Below are 23,354 nucleotides of genomic sequence, written 5' to 3' on the forward strand. Positions count from 1 at the left end.
GACATGCCATCTGTACGCCTACATCCACCAACGAGCCAATTGTCTCTCCACAACCACGCAAAATGTTCAACATATGCCAGTTTAGTACTATTAATGAAGAAGGTTTAATTGATACAGTGAGTCATCTCAAATCATCCACTTGCAGCCTTGATAATGGTAATGACCAACCAAGTTTTTAAAGAATGTCTTTTCCGCAATATCAATGAACATTCTTCAAATAGTAAATTCTTCACTCATGTCAGGTGTATTTCCGAGTGCATTAAAAACTGCAGTTGTGAAGCCTCTCTTGAAAAAGAAATCTCTAGACAAAGCTTGTTGAATAATTATAGACCAATTTTTAATCTACCGTTCATTGGAAAAATAATAGAAAAAATTGTCTTCAAGCTAATTATGCACTTTCTGTCCACAAATAGCTGTCTAGACCAATTTCAGTCTGGCTTCCAACCTAATCATAGTACTGAGACTGCACTCATTAGGGTTATCAATGACATTCGGCTAAATACAGACTCAGGAAACATGTCTGTTCTACTACTGCTCGATCTCAGCGCTGCCTTTGACACCATTGACCACAAAATTCTCATAGATAGACTTGAGAACTGGGTTGGACTCTCAGGAACTGTCCTAAAATGGTTCAGTTCATACCTTCAAGAAAGGAATTTCTTTGTGGAAAAGGAGGGTAATGTTTCTGAGATATCTTGATATATATAAGATATATAATGGGATATCTTGATATATATAAGATATATAATGAGATATCTTGATATATATAAGATATATAATGAGATATCTTGATATATAAAAGATATATAATGAGATATTGTGACCAGCGGGTTGAGCAACTGGAAAGGAAGCAATCACGCCAAGTCTCAGGGAAAAAGGATGGTTTAATAGAAAGTGTGCAAACCAAAACCCGTGCAAAAGATCCAAATTAAGGATATAATGACCAGCGGTCAACTGGTACAAAGACAAGACATATATAGGCAAACAAACGACCCTCAGGTGAGACGGATCACGGGCTCCGCCCACCTGAGGGACGCACATGACGTCACCAAACAACAACAACAACAGCCGCTGTGGACGGACAATATATAAGATATATAATGAGATATCTTGATATATATATAAGATATATAATTAGATATCTTGATATATATAAGATATATAATGAGATATATTGATATATATAAGATACATAATTAGATATCTTGATATATATAAGATATATAATGGGATATATTGATATATATAAGATATATAATGACATATCTTGATATATATATAAGATACATAATTAGATATCTTGATATATATAAGATATATAATGGGATATATTGATATATATAAGACAGGGGTACTCAAATAGAAATGATGGCGGGCCACATTTTTTTTTTCTATCACTGAAGGGGCCGGTTAGGGTTTGGCGGCTGTGAACGTAAAACGTAAACTGTAGACGGGGGGGGGGGGTGGCGAACGCATTTGGGCGTCTACTACGTGTTTGTTGTTGCCATAAAGGCAATCCTCGGCAGCGTCTTGAGATCGCGGTGCGCGATTTCAAAAAAAGCGGATAGCGCGATTGAAAAAAAAGATTCCTAAAAAAAACACTTTTCAAAACTACTCGCGGGCCAGAAATAGGCCCGTGGGCCACTATTTGAGTAAGGGGGATATAAGATATATAATGGGATATATTGATATATATAAGATATATAATGAGATATATTGATATATATATAAGATATATAATGGGATATATTGATATATATATAAGATATATAATGAGATATATTGATATATATAAGATATATTATGGGATATACTGATATATATAAGATATATAATGAGATATATTGATATATATATATATAAGATATATAATGAGATATCTTGATATATATAAGATATATAATGGGATATATTGATATATATAAGATATATAATGAGATATATTGATATATATATGATATATAATATAAGATATATTATGGGATATCTTACCACAGCTATGCAGATGACACTCAGATCTACATGGCTCTCTGCCCAAACAACTACGGTCCCCTAGACTCACTGAGTACATAAACAAGTGGATGAAACACAACTTTCTGCAGTTAAATAAAGATCAAACGGAGATTATTTTATTTGGGAACAGCAAAGACACAGACTAGCTGCCTATCTAGATTCGAGAGCCCTAAAATCTAAAGAACTAGTACGTAACCTTGGTGTACTAACGGACTCTGATCTCACCTTTAGCAGTCATGTCAAAGCCATCACCAAATCAGCTTTCTATCACCTCAAAAACATCAACAAATTTAGAGATTTTCTGGCTAAAGCAGACCTGGAGAAACTCATCCACGCTTTTGTTTCTAGTAGGATTGATTATTGTAATGGGCTCCTAACTGGACTCCCAAAAAAAAAACAAGTAAACAGCTTCAGCTGATTCAAATCGCAGCTGCCAGAGTTCTCACTAGGAGTAAAAGAAGGTAGCACATCACTCCCATCCTTAAATCCTTACACTGGATACCCGTATGTTAGAGGATAGACTTTAAGGTAATATTACTGGTCTATAAATGTCTTAATGGTGCAGGACCAGTATATTTATTGGATGTGCTCCAACAATATGAGCCGAGCAGAACTCTCAGATCATTAGGAACTGGTCAGTTAGTGCAGCCTAAGGTAAAGAGGCGGCGTTTAGCTACTACGCTGCTCAGAAATGGAACCGGTTGTCAGAGAGCATTAGAAGAACCCCAACCTTAGATACTTTTAAATCCAGACTGAAAGCCTTCATGTTTGAGCAGGCCTTCAGCTCAGTTTAATTACCTTTACTCTGTAACGGCACTTTTATCTTCATTAATTTAACTTCCTTTAAATCTACTGTTTTAATCATGCTTGCTATTTTAGATTTTATTATGTTTGTTTCTTTTTTGTTTAATTTTAATTTTTTATTTTTATCTTCTTATCTTTGCTCCCTCTTTAGATCTGCTTTTAGTTAAACTAAACTTTGTCTCTCTCCTCAGCAGAAACTTATTGCAGAGGTTGTGATTTCTCTCCTGGTACGTGTATACACAGGCGATGCCAAGATCAGGGGGCGACGCCAGGATCAGGGGATCTCACTCTACAAGGGTCGAGAGGTTTGGCGGTCAAACTCCACGGGGGGGTATACAGTGTCGTGGAAATTTTCTACTAAATGGATGAGGACTCAGACGTGGTTAAATGATTAATTTATTACAAAAATATAAATATATATATATATAGGACAAAGACAGAAACAAGACAGACATAGACATGAGAGTCTCATTCAAGCATGACAACTCTGAAGGCAGGGGGGCAGTCCCCCTGCTTATATACAATCTTAAACACAATTCAGCAGTTCTAACAGCAGGTTATCTTTAGCACAGCATGTTCCAAAACATAAGCGTCCAGCAGGCTACTTTGTCTCACATGTGTGTATCTCCTAATATGGACTTCCCTAGAGTTAGCGGAAGCAACTGATGTATCAGTTGAACACAGAGAAAGCTAAATGACCCAAGACTAGTAGCCTAGTGACTACCAGTTAACAGAGTGCTCTTACGCTCAGCACTCTCCCTGACCTGGGTCACAGTATAGCACACATGCATAATGTGAACTGAACATAAGTACATGATTACACTGAAACACACTACTTCATTATTGTAGTCCTTCTGCTTAGTCAGAATGGACATGTCCAAAATCATAAAGTTCATAATGATCTCTTATAATAACTAAACATGATCTAATCAATGATGATTAGTCAATAATCAATCATTTCTGTCACAACAGGTGGCACCATTGGTGGTTACCAGGCAGGGTAACTGAGTGATTGGGAGTTGCACCCTCGGCTGGGAGTCGAGCACCAGGTGGCCGCGCATAACTGTGGGCCGACGAGCACACAGTTCGCAGACAACCAGTGAGAGTGAAGGTCGCACTCTGTGTCAGTGTTTGTTGTATGAGAGAGCGTGGATCTTATTTACTTTTTTATTATCTTATTTACTTTACTTTTTTACATTTTATGTTATTTTATTCTATTTTTTAATGTGATTAATTTCTTTTAAATCTATTGTTTTTACATTTTTCTGTGTATTCTTTTCATTTGTAAAGCACTTTGAATGACTGTTGTGTATGAAAGGTGCTATATAAATAAACTTGCCTTGCCTTGCTCTGCCTAAGTTAAATTATTACAGCCTAGATAAAAAGGCAGAACCAGAAGGTAACATAGAGTTGGGAGCATTCTGAGACATTGGCATCCATCCACTGGACTGTCAACAAACTTGAGTGACCACGAGCAATGACAGGATAACAGCACCAGCGCCCCAGTCTACCATAAAACCCTTCGTCTAAGAACCCCTGGATCTACACCTTTATCTAAGGGGGGATATTAATTATCAAACGCTAAACTAAATAAGTGGGTTTTCAACCTAGACTTAAAGATTGTGACTGTGTCAGAGTCCCGGACGCATTTTGGATGGTTGTATGACGCCTAGGTTTTTGGCTACTGAGCCAGGTGTAATGGGATAGTCTGCGAGATTAAGCATTAGATTAGGAGGAGAACTTCTGTTTTGTCCTCATTAAGTTGGAGGAAGTTTAGAGGCCTCAATTTTTCCTAAACTGAGCTTGTCATCATGTGGGAGTAGCGTTTCAGGCAAGCCTGCCGGTTCTCGTTTCCGAGAGTAAATATGCACTATTTACTGAAATTTTATTATTCAGAACATTCCTCTATTGTTAGAATTAATATTAGTTATACATTTTTATATATTAGATATTATATTTTATATATTATATATATATTAGACTTGCCTTTATTTAAAAATTCTGTATATTTACATATTTCAGTATAAGAATGTCTAGAAATCCAGTTTGCAATCTGCAATCTAGAAATAAACTGTACCAAAATCATACCATTGCAAGCACTGTTTTTATTATACAATAAAAAAAGAACAATAATAAAATGACAATTCTGGCATCCACATCTGAAGCTGTGGAATTGATGTGGACGGTGCTCACGGCTTGAGGGCGGGCAGTTTGAGGGCGGGCAGTTTGGTGCTAGGCGACAGGGCCGGGAGGGGCGGAGAAAGGCCTTGGCCACGAAGCTTCAGCCTCTCGATCTTGGGTCGCCGTAACTGGATCTTCTGCTCGGTCTTGTCCTCCGAGGTCAGCTGCGTAACTGCCCTCTCTGCCATTGCTGTGGTCACAGGGTGACAACGAATCAAAAAGTAAGATACTGGAAGGGGGGAGTTTTTATATAAGCAGCCTTTGACTGTTACGCTGCTAATAATACAGCCATATAAATAGCACCTTCCAGTGTTGAAAAGACATCCTTGAATTATGCCGCTAATACAAAGTATGAGAAAGTCTTAGTATGTGTAGGATGAGAGAAATGTTAGTTGTAAGAACTACATTGGTCATAACAAAACAGCTGTCTGCCCCCATTTTTTTCCACTTACTCTTGTGGTGGGTGGAGCTCTTGGACAAGGTCCCTCTGGCTTGAGTCTGGACGGCACGCGTTTGCTTCTTGACGTGATCCTGGGCCAACCGCTGCTCATTGATCTCCCTGATCAGCAAGAAGTTCTCCTGCGTGGCGAGCAAAAGCAGACGGTCACTCCTACTCAGACACAGACTACCACGTGCAGTAACTAAAATACGTCTTAGAAAGTCGTTGGAGATCATCCCATTTAAGAAACAGGACTGGGAAGCCAACACTAAAGGAGAAGTCGGCGCTACCTCCGCGAGCTTGTCATAGCGTGATTTGTGCTTTTGTTCATTTTCAGCCAGCTTCCTGGTCAGGGATGCCACCTTCTTCTCGAGATAATCCCTCTGCCTGCGGAACTCAGACTGGACGTCTGCACTGACTTTCTCCTCCTGGCACTGTAAACAAAAACCAGACATGAATGGTCTGAGCTGTGTGTGTGTGTGTGTGTGTGTGTGTGTGTGTGTGTGTGTGTGTGTGTGTGTGTGTGTGTGTGTTGTGTGTTGTGTGTTGTGTGTTGTGTGTTGTGTGTTGTGTGTTCATCTCACCACATCAGATCCTTGAACATGATGTTCATACAGCTTGCGGACAGTTTCCTTTAACTTCTTTGGTTCTTGTAATACCCTAATGCAGTTAATGATGTCTGACTTTATCCTGCAGACCAGGGTCTCGCCGTTCTTGACCTGGAAAATCAAAGCTATTATAGGCAGGGTTTGGTCTGCATGTGTGTGTGTATGTGTGTGTATGTGTGTGTGTGTGTGTGTGTGTGTGGTGGGGGGAATTGTGAAGTACTTTCTTGCATATATAACGTATTACATCAATAAAAATAACAAAGGCAAATCTCTAAGTCTGAATTAGGAAATTAACATGGAAACAAGGCCAAACACAGAAACAGAAGCACCACTCTAACTTATTGCCCTAGGTTACCCACACACACACACACACACACACATACACACACACACACACACACACACACACACACAAACACAAGCACACACACACACACATCCAGTATGGTCCAAATTAAGCCTGCAAAACATTTTTACAGCATGCAAGAGTCCCAAGCAAGATGAATGCAGGTGTGTGGCACCGGACACCTGGGTTTAACTGCGGTGTGACATCCTGGGAGGCGTGGCAGCACTCCCCCTGGGAGGCGTGGCTACACTCCCCCTGGGAGGCCTGGCTACACTCACCTTCTGCCTCTCTGTGTTCAATTCCTTTTCTTTGGCTTTCAGTATCCGCTTGAGTTCATCATTGCTCACATGTAGCTGGATGTTCTGCAACTTGTACTGCTTCAACGCAGCCGTCATCTAACAAAAACACCAAAAACAGCCTCATTAACACTTACTACTCATTAACACACCACGTCCCTCATTAACACTTACTACTCATTAATACACCACGTCCCTCATTAACACTTACTACTCATTAATACACCACGTCCCTCATTAACACTTACTACTCATTAATACACCACGTCTGCTATATTCAAATACTATGTGTAAATTTTTGCATAAATGCATGTTAATTATTTTCTGGTTCTGTGGAAGTCATATACTGTAATGGTTTCCAATAAGGTGTCTGAAGTAAGGGTGCTTGAAGATTCTCCCAAAAAGAGAATTACTTTAATTAAATGACGTTAATTAAATGCCGTGACTCTCACAGAGACCTGGACAAGATCCATTCAGTTTGTGTATAATGAAACACAGTTCCTACCTCCCGGATCTTTTTCTCCGTCTCTTTGAGGTAAATCTCTCTCGGCTCGATTTGGGTCTTCAGATGTTTAAGGTTTTCATCCAGTTCAATCTTAGTCTTCTCCAGGTCCTGGTACTTCCATTCCAAGTCCTGAATGTGTGTTTCCTGCAGGGAACAGAACCCCCTCTCATCTACTGCCCAATACAGTACACAGCTCACTTCTGAATATCTTGTGGTTAGCTTAATAAAAGACACCACATTAGTAAACCACATTTTTGTAATGCATGTACAATATGTGCTTTTTATCCTCAAAATAAATATGCCACTGATTTACATCAATAAAACTAGATTTGCATTTCCTGAAGGAAATGCTAGAGGGTTTGAAAGATGATGCCAACGGTCACATTCTTGAAATCTTAAATCTTAAACCTGGGTTACTAAAAAATCTATTGATATATTTTATATCTAAATTCTGTGATACTATCAATAACTTTCCTCTGTATACTCCGTGCGAGCTTAAATGCAACGAAATTTCATTCTGTGTACACCTGTGTACAATGAATGACAATAAAGATTGTCTAAGTCTAAGTGCGGTGTATGTATGTGTGTGTCTGTGTGTATGTGGAGTTTGTATGAGAGGTGTGTGTGTGTGTGTGTCTGTGAGAGATGTATGTATGTATGTGTGGAGTGGGTATGAGAGAGATGTGTGTGTGTGTGTGTGTGTGTGTGTGTGTGTGTGTGTGTGTGTATGCGTGTGTGTGGTGCCTGAACGAGCACAGAGGCAAATTGTGAAAAACCCAATTCTGATTTTGAGAAAGTTACAAAGCCAATTGACTATAAAAATCACAGCACAGGTCTCGGAGCCAAGACCTTTGGAGGTCTGTTCGTTAAGCGCTTCCGGCTGTATTAATTGCTTTTCAAGCCCTCTAGTAACAGCCAGGTCCTCAACAAATAATGGCAAACAGTTGTGGTGCACACTAAAATGTCAGTAGCTTTGCTGGCCTTGTGGTGCCTGCACGACCCCCCACCTTGTCCTGGATGATCATGTCCTTCTCCTGGATCTCCGACTTCAGGGCCACGATGTCCTTGTCCCGTGACTGGACATCCTCCTGCAGCTTCTGCTTATACTCCATTAGTTGACTGATCTCCAGGTTCTTGTTCTTGATTTTGTTCTCCAGGTCAATAATCTGCACCATTCACATCAACAGAGAGACACAGAGGCACGTCAAGCCGTGGCTCACGCAAAGAAAGGCCAGAAATTCCCCCCGGCCTTTAAAACAAAAACGAGTGGGGATGCGTGATGGAAACAATATACGAGCGCAGGGTTGTGAAAGACGCCACCAACCTTGACCTTTCTGTATGCCGCCGTGTCCACGAGATAGTAGTGCTTCTCTTCCTCCTCGCGCAGCCTGCACTCGTACTGGGCGCGCATTTCCTCCAGCTCAAAGTTGCTTTCCGCCTCCATTTGATTTTTAGTCTCCTCAAACTCGCGCTCCTGCTGCTGCAACTTGTCACGGCACTGGGGAGAAGAGAGAAACACCCTGCTGGTACCATGGCACAAACTAAGCAGTCGGCAGTCAAGGGACCCTCCAAGTGTTACACATTTTCCTAAGGGTCTGTTCTTCTTGGAGACCTTGATCTTGAATGATCACATGACAGTACTAAACTCCGAAGTAAACATACATGCTGGACGAACCTTTCGGGACCCTCAGTGTATACGATAGTTGGATTTGTAGCCCAATGAGGGCTCTATATACCAAAGCAAACACAACCAAAGTGTATATTGTCTCTGCTGCTAATTGCTCTACGGACCACTCAGCAGAACACTTGGGGCAAAGCGGAAACACTCACTCATTACCAACACAGACTTGAAAGCACTCCTGCACAGTACAATACATTACCCAGAGCTCTCTATTCAACTAAAACCACTTAGACTAACAGATGTTTATTTTCAACACTGACACAATGTGGCACACATCTCCAAAACGAATATTACAGCGTAGCATCACCTTCATGTAGTGACTTGGACATTTTTTTCAACATTACTTAATCACATTTAAAATAGTTTTATTAGATGCAGCACAATATAACAAAAAAAGATGCCTTAATTGTCAAATTTGATCAAGCCAGTCCAAATATATTCACATTTAAATTTTTTAAATGCAATTAACCTAAAACAAAAGGAAATCTTGTGATCAAGAAATGTGCTCTAGTTTCAGCACGTAGCTAGTATTTCTTTTCCGTGATCATGGTTCATCGGACCAACACGTTGTCTTGGGACCCTTAAAAAACTACCTTAAACTGTACAGACTGGGATTAAACTTCAGGAAACAATAAACAAGAATATAATGTAACCGTCCACGTATCTATTAATATCTTTTGAACAGCCCAGCGATGTTTTTGAACGGTCCAAACGCGAAGTAAACGGGATGAGAGAAAGCGCTCATTCAATTGCCATACTGTATTACCAAAACTGTGGGAAGAAGCTCCTACAAACCGATGAAAACAGCGATTTATTACAGCGCGCTTGATCACCGACCGCTTAGACAGCGAGCGGAGGAAAATGGCCGCGGCTCAATCATCATCATGCGGGGAAATCCAAGTAACTACTTCATGTGATACATTATTACATTACAGATGTCACATATCCGATTACAATAACGCACCCAGCAGAGCTGCAAGCCAAACACGGAGTCTGAACGTTTTCGCAACTAGGTGGACGGTTCAAGAAAACGTGAGACGGGCAGGGTTGCCAGGTCCTACAAAAATATCCCGCCCTCCAGCAGCCTAAACTAGCCCAAAGCCAAAAGTTGTTGACGGCTGGGTGGCGAGTGTTTAAAATGGAGACAAATTAAGTATTATATCGCGATCGATTCTTTGTGTTGACTTGTAACTCCCGCGGTGGCCCAACTCAAAAGTACCCCAAAAAACCGCATCCCGCGACCCCAGAATTTTTGGCGTGAAAACCGCGAACCTGGCAACTATAGAGACGGGAGACGGACGTGGCCGTGCGGCCGAGCCGTCGGCACCACAGCGCCCTCACCTGGTCCAACTCGTGCGTCGTCTCCTCCAGCTCGGCCTCGAACATCTGCTGCATCTCCTCCAGGGCTCGGTGCTTGCTGGCCTCCAGCTGCTGCAGCTCCTTCTCGTAGGTCTGAGACCTCACCAGCACATCCCGGAACATTGTCTTGTAGTCCATAATCAACTTAAGGTTGTTTGTTCTGAATGAACAATATCAATGAACAATATCAATGAACAATATCAATGATCGATGTTCTTACACACGTTATGGCGCGTATATGAGTCATCTGACTAGCTAGCGAACTTATATAGGTTAATCAGTTTACAGTTACCAAGGCGATAGTTACCCTAACAACGACCTCACAAATACTCGCGTGGAATCTCTACGTAATCCCTCGTTTATCACGTGAGAGACGTTCCAATTACAACTGCTAGTTAGAGTGTGAGTTAGAGTGTGTGCAGGCATGAAAAATGATCAAAACTCTCCTGGATAAACTGCTGTAAAATCCTTAGGCCTTCATGTAGAAGCTCCATTTAAATTTTTAATGGGAGAGAATCTTGTCCTTTCTGGCACGCCGGGATATCTAATCATTTGATCAATTCGTTTTAGAGTTATGAGCATTTGTTTGGCACTAGGCACAGAAAACTGCCCCATTAGCTCCCATGTTAATTTATCAAAATCCGAATTGCCTTTTTCACAATTTACCTCTGTGTTTAACTCGTCATAAATCAGTCATTTTTGGGTCAAACCACACACAATTACATGAAAATCATCAGCAAGCGGACCTCTCTCATACAATCTCTTCGGTTAAGCGATAAGTTAAATATGTCCCGAACTACGACCGTTTGTTCGGAGGGTGCAAATCACATTAAACAAGCCTTCTTCACTCAGAATAGCAGAGATTAGTTAGAGCAGAGGTGCCCAAGCTTTTGTTAACCAAGATCTACTTTTGAAGTTGATGGCATGCCGAGATCTACCAAGTCAAACACAAGGGCCGGGCAATTAAACAAGGAACCCCAATCACAGTTCAAATGTAGTTGTTTTTTTATTTGCACAGGTGGAGAATAAGCAGTAAATCCAACAAATGAGGAAATGATCAATGCATCAAAAATAGGTTGTGAAAACAGAACAAGAATCTCACAAGAACTTCACACCATCTTTATCTTAGCCACATACACGCCAAAACTACAGAAAATAGCAGTCAAAAACTCCATAAAAGGCTGGTCAGTCAAAAAACCCAAATCTAAATAAAAAACAAGTAATTCCAAGATTAACACACACACACACACACACACACACACACACACACACACACACACACACACACACACACACACACACACACACACACACACCAGGGTTGCCAACCTTTTAAGATCACTTGGAGTGAGATTTGATCTTTTGGGTGGGTGGGTAAAATGGAGACACAAATTAAGTATTATATCGCGATCGATAGTTCGCCAGTGGTTGGCGAACTAGTAACTCATTGTATCATAGATATGGATCAGAGGTAAATAAACTAGATTTTTTTCAGCGTGAGAAATCGGATGTGTGTCAAATGCGTGTGTCTCACGCTCAATGCGTGAGAGTTGGCAACCCTACACACACATACACACAATAACTCTAGAAAATATAACTTCAAAGCAGGAAGGAGGAGAAGATAAGTCCAATATTTATTGGCCTCCACAAATGCTTCTTTGAAAACTCTTTAAAACATTTCTTTCGCTTTGCCAGAACTCGGCTCACACGGTAAGACTCTACCGTGGCAGTTTTACTCCTATGACCAGGTGTCGTGAACACTGCCTGCTTTGCTGCCAGCTGTCTCCTCACTCCATTTACCTTCTCAGTTCGTACAGCTGATTTCACCGGGAAATCGTTAGTATACCTCTTGTGAACTGTGAGAAAATGTTGTTCCAAATTCCCTTTCTTCGGTATGGCCACAGTAGCATTACAGATCAGACATACCGACTTTGAATAAGTAAAAAAGTAGTAATTTTCCCACTCGGGATGAAAGTGATAATTTTTAGCTTTTTTGGCTTCTGCCATTATCTCTTCGGCTGCCACCATTCTGGTTTCTTCGTGTTCGCGCTTTAGAGTCCCTGGTTACAACCTAGCAACCGTGGCAAACCATACCCAGCATTCATCAGAAAAGCAGAAAAGGTTGTGTAAATAATTAATTTTTGTATCTTATTATTATGAAAATAGATACTGGCCTCTCATGAACGATGGTTTGATTAGTGTTTTTTTTTTTTGTCAGAGCCTTAAATACATTGGCCAGGACGATCCCCGACCCCGAAATGGCGGAGATGCTCCGCGAGGGGGCAGTACGGATATGGAGGGAGTGACACCCTCCTCCTGCGTACATCGAATCCTGGCAGTGGGGTCAGCCTCTGAAGGCTGTATACATGTAACTGCTCTTTAACAAATTGTTAACTAGCCTGAGACTCCAAATCATAAAACATCCTCATCTGATCTGTACAAAATATTTCAACTAGCTTGTGCAAATGTCTTCAGTGATAACACCTGCTTGGCCCCATCAGCCATACTTACCACCAAAACTGCGTCCATCGCTGTAGTTGTCATATCCTCCAAAGCCGCCGCCCCCACCCTGGTGGCCATAACCAGAACCTCCACCAAATCCTCCACGTCCACCACCATAACCTGGTCCACCACCATAGTTCCCACCTGAGGACATACAAAGGAATGTGTCGGTTTTAAACTTAATTGCCCAGTTTCCGAGACTTGGACATGAAAGGCTTAAATCAGTCCACTTTTCTCAATAAAGATGGACACATCAACATGACCCCAGTACTCCCTTGTGAAAATAAATGCCCTTACCATCTCCTCCAAACCCATTGTAGCCATCACCTCCATAGCTTCTGCTGCCTCCGTAGCCTCCTGTACAAAGCAGTATAGTGTTGGTTGCGTTCTTTCTGTCTGAGGAATGCAGACGTAGGGGTGGGAAACTTGCTTTCCTACCTCTTCCAAAGTGAGACTGTATCACTATCGGCTGCAGACATGCACTCTGCTTTAATGGTAGAAGAAGAGCTCCCGTCCCCATCTGCAAACATTTCTGCAGTCATATGTGACCACAGTTACCTGCCCACCTGCTTTGGTGGTCTTGTGGACAATGCCCTGGTCTACATTTCAGGGTTTGTTGTCTGAAAAATTCTGAAAAAACTGTCCTGTGAGGTGTGCCGTGCAAGCCTTGTCAAAGCTGCTGTACCCTCATCCTTTGACCAGAGCTACCACCTGCCTCAACTTAAAAACAATGGTGGTCTGATGATCCCCTCAGATGGAACAGTGAAGGTGGTCAGAGCAGCAGAGCGTGTGATACGCCAAAAATCAACAGGTGTCAGTGTGTCCTTTGTCAACCAGTTCGTTCGGGCTGAGATTGGTTCTGAAGATGTGTTTTTACTCGGGGAGCACATTGCCGAAACCCAATTCGAAATCGAGAACCATAATTTCATGCTCCTGTCATTTGTTGTCTCTGTATTTCACAATTTAAGGCTGCACCACATCGCAAAATTAACTACCCTGGAGATACAGAGTGCCAGCACATGCAAGAAATTGTGCAAAACAGTTATTTTTTCAAATAATGTATCATGAATGGAATGTTCTTGGGGAGGGGCTTATAGAATATAATGGGGTGTAACTAGGCAGAGGGGGGACGAGCCTGGGAGAGCAGGCTCGTAATGTATGTGATGACGGGATCTATGTGACTTTGCAGTCACCGATCTTTAAACTCTGATTAAGAGGACTCAATTTAATACTGTTTTATTTCTTTCCATGAACGCAGGTTGTAAATATGTATATAGCTGTAGGTGTCTCAAATAAATGTGCAAAGGAAAATTGCACAGTAGGGGGCGAGAACGAGTCCAGAGATAGTTTGTGAGGTAGAAATCAGCTCAGCTGTTCCAGAGTCTGATGCACAGTCTATCAGAGCTACAATCCCGGCAGCAGACTCATCTGGATTCTCCATGAAATCAAACATTTTGATGGTGATCCCACATTCTGGACTGAAATATTGAACAGCGAGGGGAAACATCTTCCTGTTGCTTTTATTTGATGCATCTGTGTGTAATGAGAATGGTCAGGATTTATCTGATGTTAGGGCCTTCACAACGTCACTCACTGCCTTTGGAGCAAGGACATCTTTAACCACTGCCTCTGCCTTTGTTCTCCCTAAATTTTGAATCTGAAAGAATATTTTGAAAGAATATTTTGATGTAGTTTATGTGCACAGTCAGCACTGTTGTAACTGAGGTTGTGACTGTGTGGTGCTGCGGTAACCTGGAGAGAATGAGTGAGATGACAAATTCTTAATTAAATTGAATCAGATCATTCAAACAGTTAAACAGAGGTTTAGATTTAATCTATTGACATGATTTGTTCTTTCAATAGTAGTTTCAATAGGAAACTGAATCAGTAATAACAATGATCTGTACCATATCAGTGTCAATATTTTACAAACCTTTCAATTTGCCTTAAATTCATCTTAATTTGCCTTAAATGATGCTATACAGTCATCAATGTGCCTCTTCCCACTCACATTTGCATCTCTACATAAGCTTTCGTTTCTGGGGACATGGTGGAGTGTGTAGCAGAAGACATTTTTTTGTGGGACGGGTGTGTGGCGTGACGTCTGTTGCTAGGAAACGGTGATGGCACCACCACCACGGAGGATCCACCACCATTTTGCTGGCCTTAGTATTTCCTGTTTTTTTCTTTTATGCTGAATTGTTACATTTATTGGTGATGTGTGTGTGACAGAGATGAGTATTGGACACTTGAAAATACTCTTTTGGGCCGACGCCAGTCACCATGCCAATGACAACAATTTACACAGAAGAACAATTTAGACCTGTAAGGGATAATGTCCATTTTGGTGTAGGCATATCTGGTTAGGCAGGAGGTGGCTGGCCCAGGATGGATCTCTGGAAAAGGCTTGTCTCTCCTCATCTGTGTTCCTCGAGAAAATAAAACAGGGAAAATTAGCTCTGTATAAGGACATACACAGGACAGATTAGATTATAAACATTTCTGGAGTGTGGCAGCAACTCCGGCATTAAGTCAGGTATTCATCAGTGGCCCTGTGCCTGCAGGGGGCTGCAATATGTTCTCAAGGCTACTGGCATTAAATGTTTGGCTGCAGAAAACCTGCAGGTCAAATGAACTGAACTTCATTGACAACTTCAATCTGTTTTTTGGGAAGAGAGAATTCTTCAATCGAGATGGACTGCAAACTAACAAGAGGGGTGTCAATCTCCTGTCAGAAAACTTTATTTTCTCTCTGTGTAACTTCTCTGTTTCAACTGGTGAAGAAATGTCAGCGTTAACACCCAAGGACACCGTCGCCACTACAGAGACACAACATCCTCCCCCCACAGAGGATGCGGAGTAATTAGATGGGAGCCATGTGCTGTATCAGCTGCCAGAAACACCACAACCGAATAGACAATCCACACCATCCTCCATCTCATCATCACCTCACCTGAACTTCCCAGAAACCATGGAGAAGCTTGTATCTGTAGGGACAAGACTGACACTTTCACTGTCAGCGAGTCCTCAGGTACAGCGGCAAATCACTTCAACTTCTCCCCCACAGTCCTTAATAAACAAATCTCCCCCACAACCTCAAAGTAAAAAACAAGCTCATAATCCACCAAATAGACAGCTCCGCTCGCGAGCTCATCACCAGCAGGAGCTCCACCCACCCTCCACCACCGTAAAGGAAAATTTACATCTTTTGGGTCCGTGCTGCTACAGTGTTGATATCAGCGGTACATATTTTCAAAACAAGCATGGACCCTGTGTCCCAATTATCTCTCCCATTCCAGTTCTGATCAGAAGCAGAAAGAACAAGGAGTTTAGGTCAGATACTGTGAATACATCCAACCTACAGTATGTTGGAAGTATCTCAGTCTCTGAAACAAAATGTACAGGTTATTAAGTTAGCTCTACTAAATGTCAGATCTATTACAAACAAGTCTTATCTAATTAATGATTTAACTACATCTTATGGGCTTGATTTCATGCTTTTAACAGAGACATGGTTAAATTCATATAGTGCTGATATTGTGCTAACTGAGTCGGCTCCACCAAACTTTAACTTTTTAAATGTTTCTCACAATGGCAAGAAAGGGGGAGGTGTAGCAATGCTGTTTAATGATACTTTCCAATGCAAACAGTTACCACTTGGCGATTTCACATCTTTTGAATATTTGAGTGCAATTTTAAAAGGGGTACAAAGAATATTACTAGTAACTGTCTACAGGCCTCCTGGGTACAATGCGAATTTTATTGATGATTTCACAGATATGTTATCTTTTATTTCTACTGAATTTGATCATTTTGTTATTGCTGGTGATTTTAACATTCATATTGATAATCACCATTGATAGTTATGCCAAAGAATTCTATGATGTACTTGAATCTTTTGAACTTTCTCAGCATGTGTCTGGAAGCACGCACTGCCATGGTCACACTTTGGATGTGGTTATCTCAAAGGGTCTTAACATTTCAGCCTGTATTAAGGATGTTGCATTGTCTGATCACTACTGTGTATTTTTTGAAATGTGGATTTCAATCCATAGCAATGCCAGGCAGGTTAGGTTAAAGAAAAGACAGATAAATGAAAGGACAGCTGCACTTTTTGTTACCAAAGTGTGCTCTGCACCTTGCCAACTATCAGGCTCTGTTGATACTCTGCTGGATAGTTTCAACTCAAAAACTGCCAGTATTTTGGATCAGATTGCACCAGTTAGAGTTAAAACCATGCAATGTAAGCAGAAAGCTCCATGGAGAAATGATCCTGCAGTTCAGCACCAAAAAAGAGAATGCAGAAAGGCTGAACTCAGATGGCGTAAAACCAACCTTCACGTACAAAGATTTTCAAAGATAGGCTGCGTGATTACAATAAAATAATGTGCAAAGCTCGACAATCCTTCTTCTCTAGCATTATTAACAATAGCAAAGTGCTTTTCACTATGGTTGACAGACTAACAAACCCACCTACATATATGACCCCTGAGCTAGTTTCAATTGAGAGATGTAATGAGTTTGCAAAATTCTTTAATACTAAAATCCATAATATCAGACAAGCCATCTGTACGCCTACATCCACCAATGAGCCAATTTTCTCTCCAAAACCGGAGTTGTATAATCCAGGTTCAGAAAGTAAAAGTCCTCACCAGGATTTTGCTCAGGCTTCCTGGATTGTGTTGATTCCACTAATTTTACATGGATTGCACTAATTAAAAAAATCTATCAAGCTTGAGCAAAATCCTGGTGAGGATTTTTACTTTCTGAACCTGGATTATACAACTCTGTCCAAAACCACGCAAAATGTTCAACATGTCCCAGTTTAGTACTATTAACGAAGAAGGTTTAATTGATACAGTGAGTCATCTCAAATCATCCACTTGCAGCCTTGATAATGGTAATGACCAACCAAGTTTTTAAAGAATGTCTTTTCCGCAATATCAATGAACATTCTTCAAATAGTGTGACAGAAATGATTGATTATTGACTAATCATCATTGATTAGATCATGTTTAGTTATTATAAGAGATCATTATGAACTTTATGATTTAGGACATGTCCATTCTGACTAAGCAGAAGGACTACAATAATGAAGTAGTGTGTTTCAGTGTAATCATGTACTTATGTTCAGTTCATATTATGCATGTGTGCTATACTGTGACCCAGGTCAGGGAGAGTGCTGAGCGTAAGAGCACTCTGTTAACTGGTAGTCACTAGGCTACTAGTCTTGGGTCATTTAGCTTTCTCTGTGTTCAACTGATACATCAGTTGCTTCCGCTAACTCTAGGGAAGTCCATATTAGGAGATACACACATGTGAGACAAAGTAGCCTGCTGGACGCTTATGTTTTGGAACATGCTGTGCTAAAGATAACCTGCTGTTAGAACTGCTGAATTGTGTTTAAGATTGTATATAAGCAGGGGGACTGCCCCCCTGCCTTCAGAGTTGTCATGCTTGAATGAGACTCTCGTGTCTGTGTCTGTCTTTGTCCTATTTATATATATTTATATTTTTGTAATAAATTAATCATTTAACCACGTCTGAGTCCTCATCCATTTCCAGAAAATTTCTACGACAATAGTAAATTCTTCACTCATGTCAGGTGTATTTCCGAGTGCATTAAAAACTGCAGTTGTGAAGCCTATCTTGAAAAAGAAAACTCTAGATGCAAACTTGTTGAATAATTATAGACCAATTTTTAATCTACCCTTCAAGGTAATTATGCACTTTCTGTCCACAAATAGCTGTCTAGACCAATTTCAGTCTGGCTTCCGACCTAATCATAGTACTGAGACTGCACTCATTAGGGTTATCAATGACATTCGGGTAAATACAGACTCAGGAAACATGTCTGTTCTACTACTGCTCGATCTCAGCGCTGCCTTTGACACCATTGACCACAAAATTCTCATAGATAGACTTGAGAACTGGGTTGGACTCTCAGGAACTGTCCTAAAATGGTTCATACCTTATGGGGTAGTCTGCGAGATTAAGCACTAGATCTGGAATTTTCTGTCTTGAGGCCTTAGGGCCCAGGAGGAGAACTTCTGTCTTGTTCTCATTAAGTTGGAGGAAGTTTAGAGACATCCAGCTTTTAATATCTCTTACACAGGCCTCAATTTTTCCTAAATTGAGCTTGTCGTCATGTGGGAGTAGCGTTTCAGGCAAGCCTGCTGGTTCTCGTTTCCGAGAGTAAATATGCACTATTTACTGAAATTCGTACTATTTTATTATTTAGAACATTCCTTTATTGTTAGAATTAATATTAATTATACATTTTTATATATTAGATATTATATTTTTATATATTATATATAAATTAGACTTGCCTTTATTTATAAATTCTGTATATTTACATATTTCAGTATAAGAATGTCTAGAAATCCAGTTTGCAATCTGCAATCTAGAAATAAACTGTACCAAAATCATACCATTGCAAGCACTGTTTTTATTATACAATAAAAAAAGAACAATAATAAAAAGACAATTCTGGCGTCCACATCTGAAGCTGTGGAATTGATGTGGACGGTGCTCACGGCTTGAGAGCGGGCAGTTTGAGGGCGGGCAGTTTGGTGCTAGGCGACAGGGCCGGGAGGGGCGGAGAAAGGCCTTGGCCACGAAGCTTCAGCCTCTCGATCTTGGGTCGCCGTAACTGGATCTTCTGCTCGGTCTTGTCCTCCGAGGTCAGCTGCGTAACTGCCCTCTCTGCCATTGCTGTGGTCACAGGGTGACAACGAATCAAAAAGTAAGATACTGGAAGGGGGGAGTTTTTATATAAGCAGCCTTTGACTGTTACGCTGCTAATAATACAGCCATATAAATAGCACCTTCCAGTGTTGAAAAGACATCCTTGAATTATGCCGCTAATACAAAGTATGAGAAAGTCTTAGTATGTGTAGGATGAGAGAAATGTTAGTTGTAAGAACTACATTGGTCATAACAAAGCAGCTGTCTGCCCCCATTTTTTTCCACTTACTCTTGCGTATAGAAGGTGAAGTCACTCCTGGAGTTACTGATTCCTGGTCTTTAGGCCCATGCGGTTCATGAAGCCCATTAAAGACCAGTCATCTCTGGTAGGGGAGGTGTTGTGCTGCAGGCTCTTAAGGGGGACCCCGTTGGCTTCATTCTGCTGCAATGTGGTCAACCTCGTGGTCTCTGTCTCCTCCACCTTCTGCTGCAGTGTGATGGACATTGTGGTCTCTTTCTCCTCCACCTTCTGCTGCAGTGTGGTGGACTTTGTGGTGTCTTTCTCTTCTCCCTGATTGGGAACAACAATGATGGAGCAGTCAGTGGCTGAAGTGGTCTTGCTGTGTGACTTTGGAAAGGGCCGCGTCCTGATGCGTCGGACCAACTGATTCTGGAGATTTTTTCTCAGTCTGTTCTTCAATTTTCTTGTGAAGGCCACGATCTTGGAAATATTTGGCCTACCCCGAACAGCTCGGTTTGAGAGATGCAGTTGCTTCGAGCATATTGGAAGCTCTCCTGCCGGAGAGGGTGTAGCTCTCTCCTGTGCTGTGTTTTTTTGAGTGCTCTCCTCATGCATGCCTCCCAGGCCAGGTGAGTCCTTTACCGCACAAGTTCTCCATGATGTTGGTGTCTGCAGGTTCTTGCCTTTTTTGTCACCTGAGTCACCTTTACTTGGTTTGGGTCCAAGCTCATGGAAAACCTGGATGGACTGCGCCAATTGTTGAACAAGTTTCTTTCTACTTGTCTGGCTCACCTCAGTGGGCCCAGCGTTTGTGGCAGCGGATGTTCCTGAGGTGACCTGTTTCCTGTTTTTTCCCTTTCCCTGGATGGTCCTGGCAACAGCCTGTTCAGCATCTGCCCTCTTTTTTTTACTCTCATTCTTATTATTGGCACCTTTCTCTTTCTTTCTCTTACTAATCTGCCTCTTCCCTGCATCTTTCCTCTCATGTTCTACTGGACTCTTACTCTCACATCTCAAATCTTCTCTGTTGTTCTCTTGGCTGCTGGCCTTCCTCTTCCTCTTGCTGTGTGCATGTGATGATTCAGGGTCTCCCACCATCACTGACGTCTTAGGGACTCCGAGTTCTGTGACGTCCTTTCCTGTGGTCCAGTCATTGTCTTTATGACCTAATCTCTTATGTTGAGGTGAATTGCAGGACCCTTCTTCCTCTATCATCTTTCTGAGTCTGGCTTCAAAGTTCCCAGGATCATACACATCAAAACTTATTTTACGCTTTGCCTGGTCTGTCCTGCTCTCCTCCTGTTTCCTGAGTGGGACAAAAGTGCTCTGTGGGCTGGGCATGGTCTGGAGCTGCTGACTCTGGCCAAAGGCTGAGTGGGGGAGTCCTCCTAGAACCATCAGGTTTGGTTGTGGGTAATTCCCATAATACGTCCACGGAGACACCAGTGGGGGAACCACACCTCCAAATGTTGGGATGTGTCCTATCCAACAGAAATACTGGCATTGTAATATTGTGTTTTCACAAATTTAAGGTGGATGCATTGTTGAATACAAACGTATATACTTTAAAACATTTACATTGAAAGTTAGCATCTTAGGATATGTGTTTCTTAGTCAGTTTTGATCTTTGTAATGTTATTATTAAGGCTTCGTAAGAAATGTTAACCTACCAGCAGCTCTGACAGGATGGACTGGAATGTTCTGGACAGGGTTACCCATGAATAGTCCATTTCCTGTTCACAAATTATATTGATTCTTAAATTATATCCAGTCATCTTACAACAGTTCTCAGGACACTTATTTTTTTTAATAGATAAGAATTACTATTTGCAGGGTTGCCAACTCTCACGCATTGAGCGTGAGACACACGCATTTAACCGTCTTCACACGCTCTCACGCCACACATCCGATTTCTCACGCTGAAAAAAAATCTAGTTTATTTACCTCTGAACAGTCCTGCACGGATCCGTTTTTTGAGACCCGCACCCACCCATATCCGCAGAGTACAGCACCCACCCACCCGCGAACCCGTGGTTCAAAGTTAAATCTGTACCCGCCCGGACCCGTTAATATTTTACCCATTACCCACCCGTACCCGTGAAAAATCACACAAATCGAAAGTATTGCTATAGAGCACTTTATTTTACAATGCGCCTCTGAAAAAACGTCAGTACAACACAAAATAAAATCTAATGTTGCGGTGCAGGAACAGTAGGCTATTCCTATCTAAAAGTAGCAACTGGTAAAACGCAAGAAAATGTATGTAGCCAACCGGTGCCATAACACAATGCAAAACGAGAGGGAACAAATGCCAGTATAACAACTAAATAAAATCGCATAGGTTCACAGTGGTAGTAGTTTCCTATCTGCTGTGGTGGGAGCAGCACGCTAAGTTCTCTCTCCTCATTTTTCTTTGTTCTAGCACGGCCACCCATTTAGCTTTGAAACCACCAAGCAAGCTACAATAAATGCCCGGTACTGCGTTATAACCAGCCTCTGCTCATGTTTCCGCTGGAAAAGAACCGAAGTTTGGGTATTACCCCAGAACGGGTGAAGAGTAAAGTTCAGCCCGCTCTGGCCAACGGAGCTACGGTATAAGTAAGCTCCCCTGAGCTTCGCCACCACCATCGGGAGGCGCTAATCAGGCAAAAGGTAACACTATGTTCATTACGTAGCAAATAAAAGCCTACTAAAAATGACCACATATTCATGTGCTACCCACCCGTATTTAACTTACCCGCCCGCATACCCACCCGTAAAATTGCGGTATGTGTAAAACCCACCCGTTTCAGCATATTACCCGACCCGGTGCAGGACTCTACCTCTGATCCATATGATTCAATGAGTTACTAGTTCGCTCTGGCGCCAACCACTGGCGATCGATCGATCGCGATATAATACTTAATTTGTATCCGTTTTACACCCCGCCCGGTGACAATTTAACCCGCCACCCGTCAACAACTTACGTTCGCAACCCCGTCAATAATTTACACTCGACCCCCCCTCCAAGTTCAAATCTCACTCCAAGTGAAGTTCAGAAGTTGGCAACCCTGTATTTGTCATTTTACAAAAGAAGAATACGTGAAATGGAGTCTCACTATACCTGTGTACAAAAGGTGGTTGTCATCAAAACTCATATCGAAAACACAATCTTAATCAAAAGTACAAACTTTTGAGGTGAGAAAGTTCTGTTTGTAGATATACACGTGTGAATAACATTTATATGGCGCGTTTTTGACGCAACAATTGATTTCGAACTAAATGTAGGCTTACTGTTGTCATAGTAATTTATCAACAGAACAGTGCTCAAGTGTTCTATTGATTAATTACCATGGCAACAGTAAGCCTACATTTAGTTCGAAATCATTTTTTGTTACAAAATAAATGAAGAAAATTCAAGACATTCATAATGAATATGCTTTAATACGGACTGTGTCTTCCGCCAAAAAGTAGTTCCACAACAAGTGAACTGAACAGTTCCCTGGCCTACCTAAAAAATAAAATAATGATTAACTACAAGACAGCTGCTGATACTGTAAAGCTCACCCTTTGTAGTGCAGATAGAGCCATATAACTGCCTAAGTATTAAGTTTAAGCTCAGCCTTTTCAAATGTTCCCAAATTGACCTTAAAGTCATTTTGTAAGAGCCAGTCCATGAAACACTTTGTAGCCCACTTTGTCAAATTCTA

At 41.4% G+C, this 23,354-nt stretch overlaps 2 protein-coding genes across 2 annotated transcripts; both read right to left on the reverse strand.

Moving 5' to 3' along the window:
- Positions 1–5,006: 5,006 nt before the first annotated feature.
- Positions 5,007–10,637, reverse strand: LOC143523326 (uncharacterized). Its single transcript, XM_077017708.1, has 9 exons — positions 10,215–10,637; positions 8,517–8,690; positions 8,200–8,358; positions 7,193–7,336; positions 6,670–6,786; positions 6,022–6,156; positions 5,728–5,871; positions 5,451–5,577; positions 5,007–5,188 (listed from the first exon to the last, which is right to left on the reverse strand). The coding sequence occupies exons 1-9, from the start codon at positions 10,368–10,370 to the stop codon at positions 5,007–5,009; spliced, it is 1,338 nt and encodes a 445-aa protein (XP_076873823.1). The 5' UTR covers positions 10,371–10,637.
- Positions 10,638–19,496: 8,859 nt separating this feature from the next.
- On the reverse strand, positions 19,497–22,874 carry LOC143522528 (uncharacterized). Its single transcript, XM_077016236.1, has 3 exons — positions 22,769–22,874; positions 21,336–21,398; positions 19,497–21,146 (listed from the first exon to the last, which is right to left on the reverse strand). Exons 1-3 carry the CDS (start codon positions 22,800–22,802, stop codon positions 19,747–19,749), a joined length of 1,497 nt encoding a protein of 498 aa, XP_076872351.1. The 5' UTR covers positions 22,803–22,874; the 3' UTR covers positions 19,497–19,746.
- Positions 22,875–23,354: the final 480 nt, after the last annotated feature.

The sequence above is a fragment of the Brachyhypopomus gauderio genome, chromosome 9 (genome assembly GCF_052324685.1).
Source record: "Brachyhypopomus gauderio isolate BG-103 chromosome 9, BGAUD_0.2, whole genome shotgun sequence".
Classification (NCBI taxonomy): Eukaryota; Metazoa; Chordata; class Actinopteri; order Gymnotiformes; family Hypopomidae; genus Brachyhypopomus; species Brachyhypopomus gauderio.

What these genes read in the sequence shown, in the direction of transcription:
- LOC143523326 (XM_077017708.1), bottom strand. Translation starts at nt 10,370, where the DNA reads ATGGACTACAAGACAATGTTCCGGGATGTGCTGGTGAGGTCTCAGACC. An exon ending in CGGAGAAAAAGATCCGGGAG is followed by an intron (nt 6,787 to 7,192) that starts GTAGGAACTGTG and finishes TGTTTTTGTTAG; the next exon opens with ATGACGGCTGCGTTGAAGCA. An exon ending in GCTATGACAAGCTCGCGGAG is followed by an intron (nt 5,578 to 5,727) that starts GTAGCGCCGACT and finishes CTCGCCACGCAG; the next exon opens with GAGAACTTCTTGCTGATCAG.
- LOC143522528 (XM_077016236.1), bottom strand. Translation starts at nt 22,802, where the DNA reads ATGAGTTTTGATGACAACCACCTTTTGTACACAG. An exon ending in CAACCACCTTTTGTACACAG is followed by an intron (nt 21,399 to 22,768) that starts GTATAGTGAGAC and finishes ATTTGTGAACAG; the next exon opens with GAAATGGACTATTCATGGGT. An exon ending in CCATCCTGTCAGAGCTGCTG is followed by an intron (nt 21,147 to 21,335) that starts GTAGGTTAACAT and finishes TCTGTTGGATAG; the next exon opens with GACACATCCCAACATTTGGA.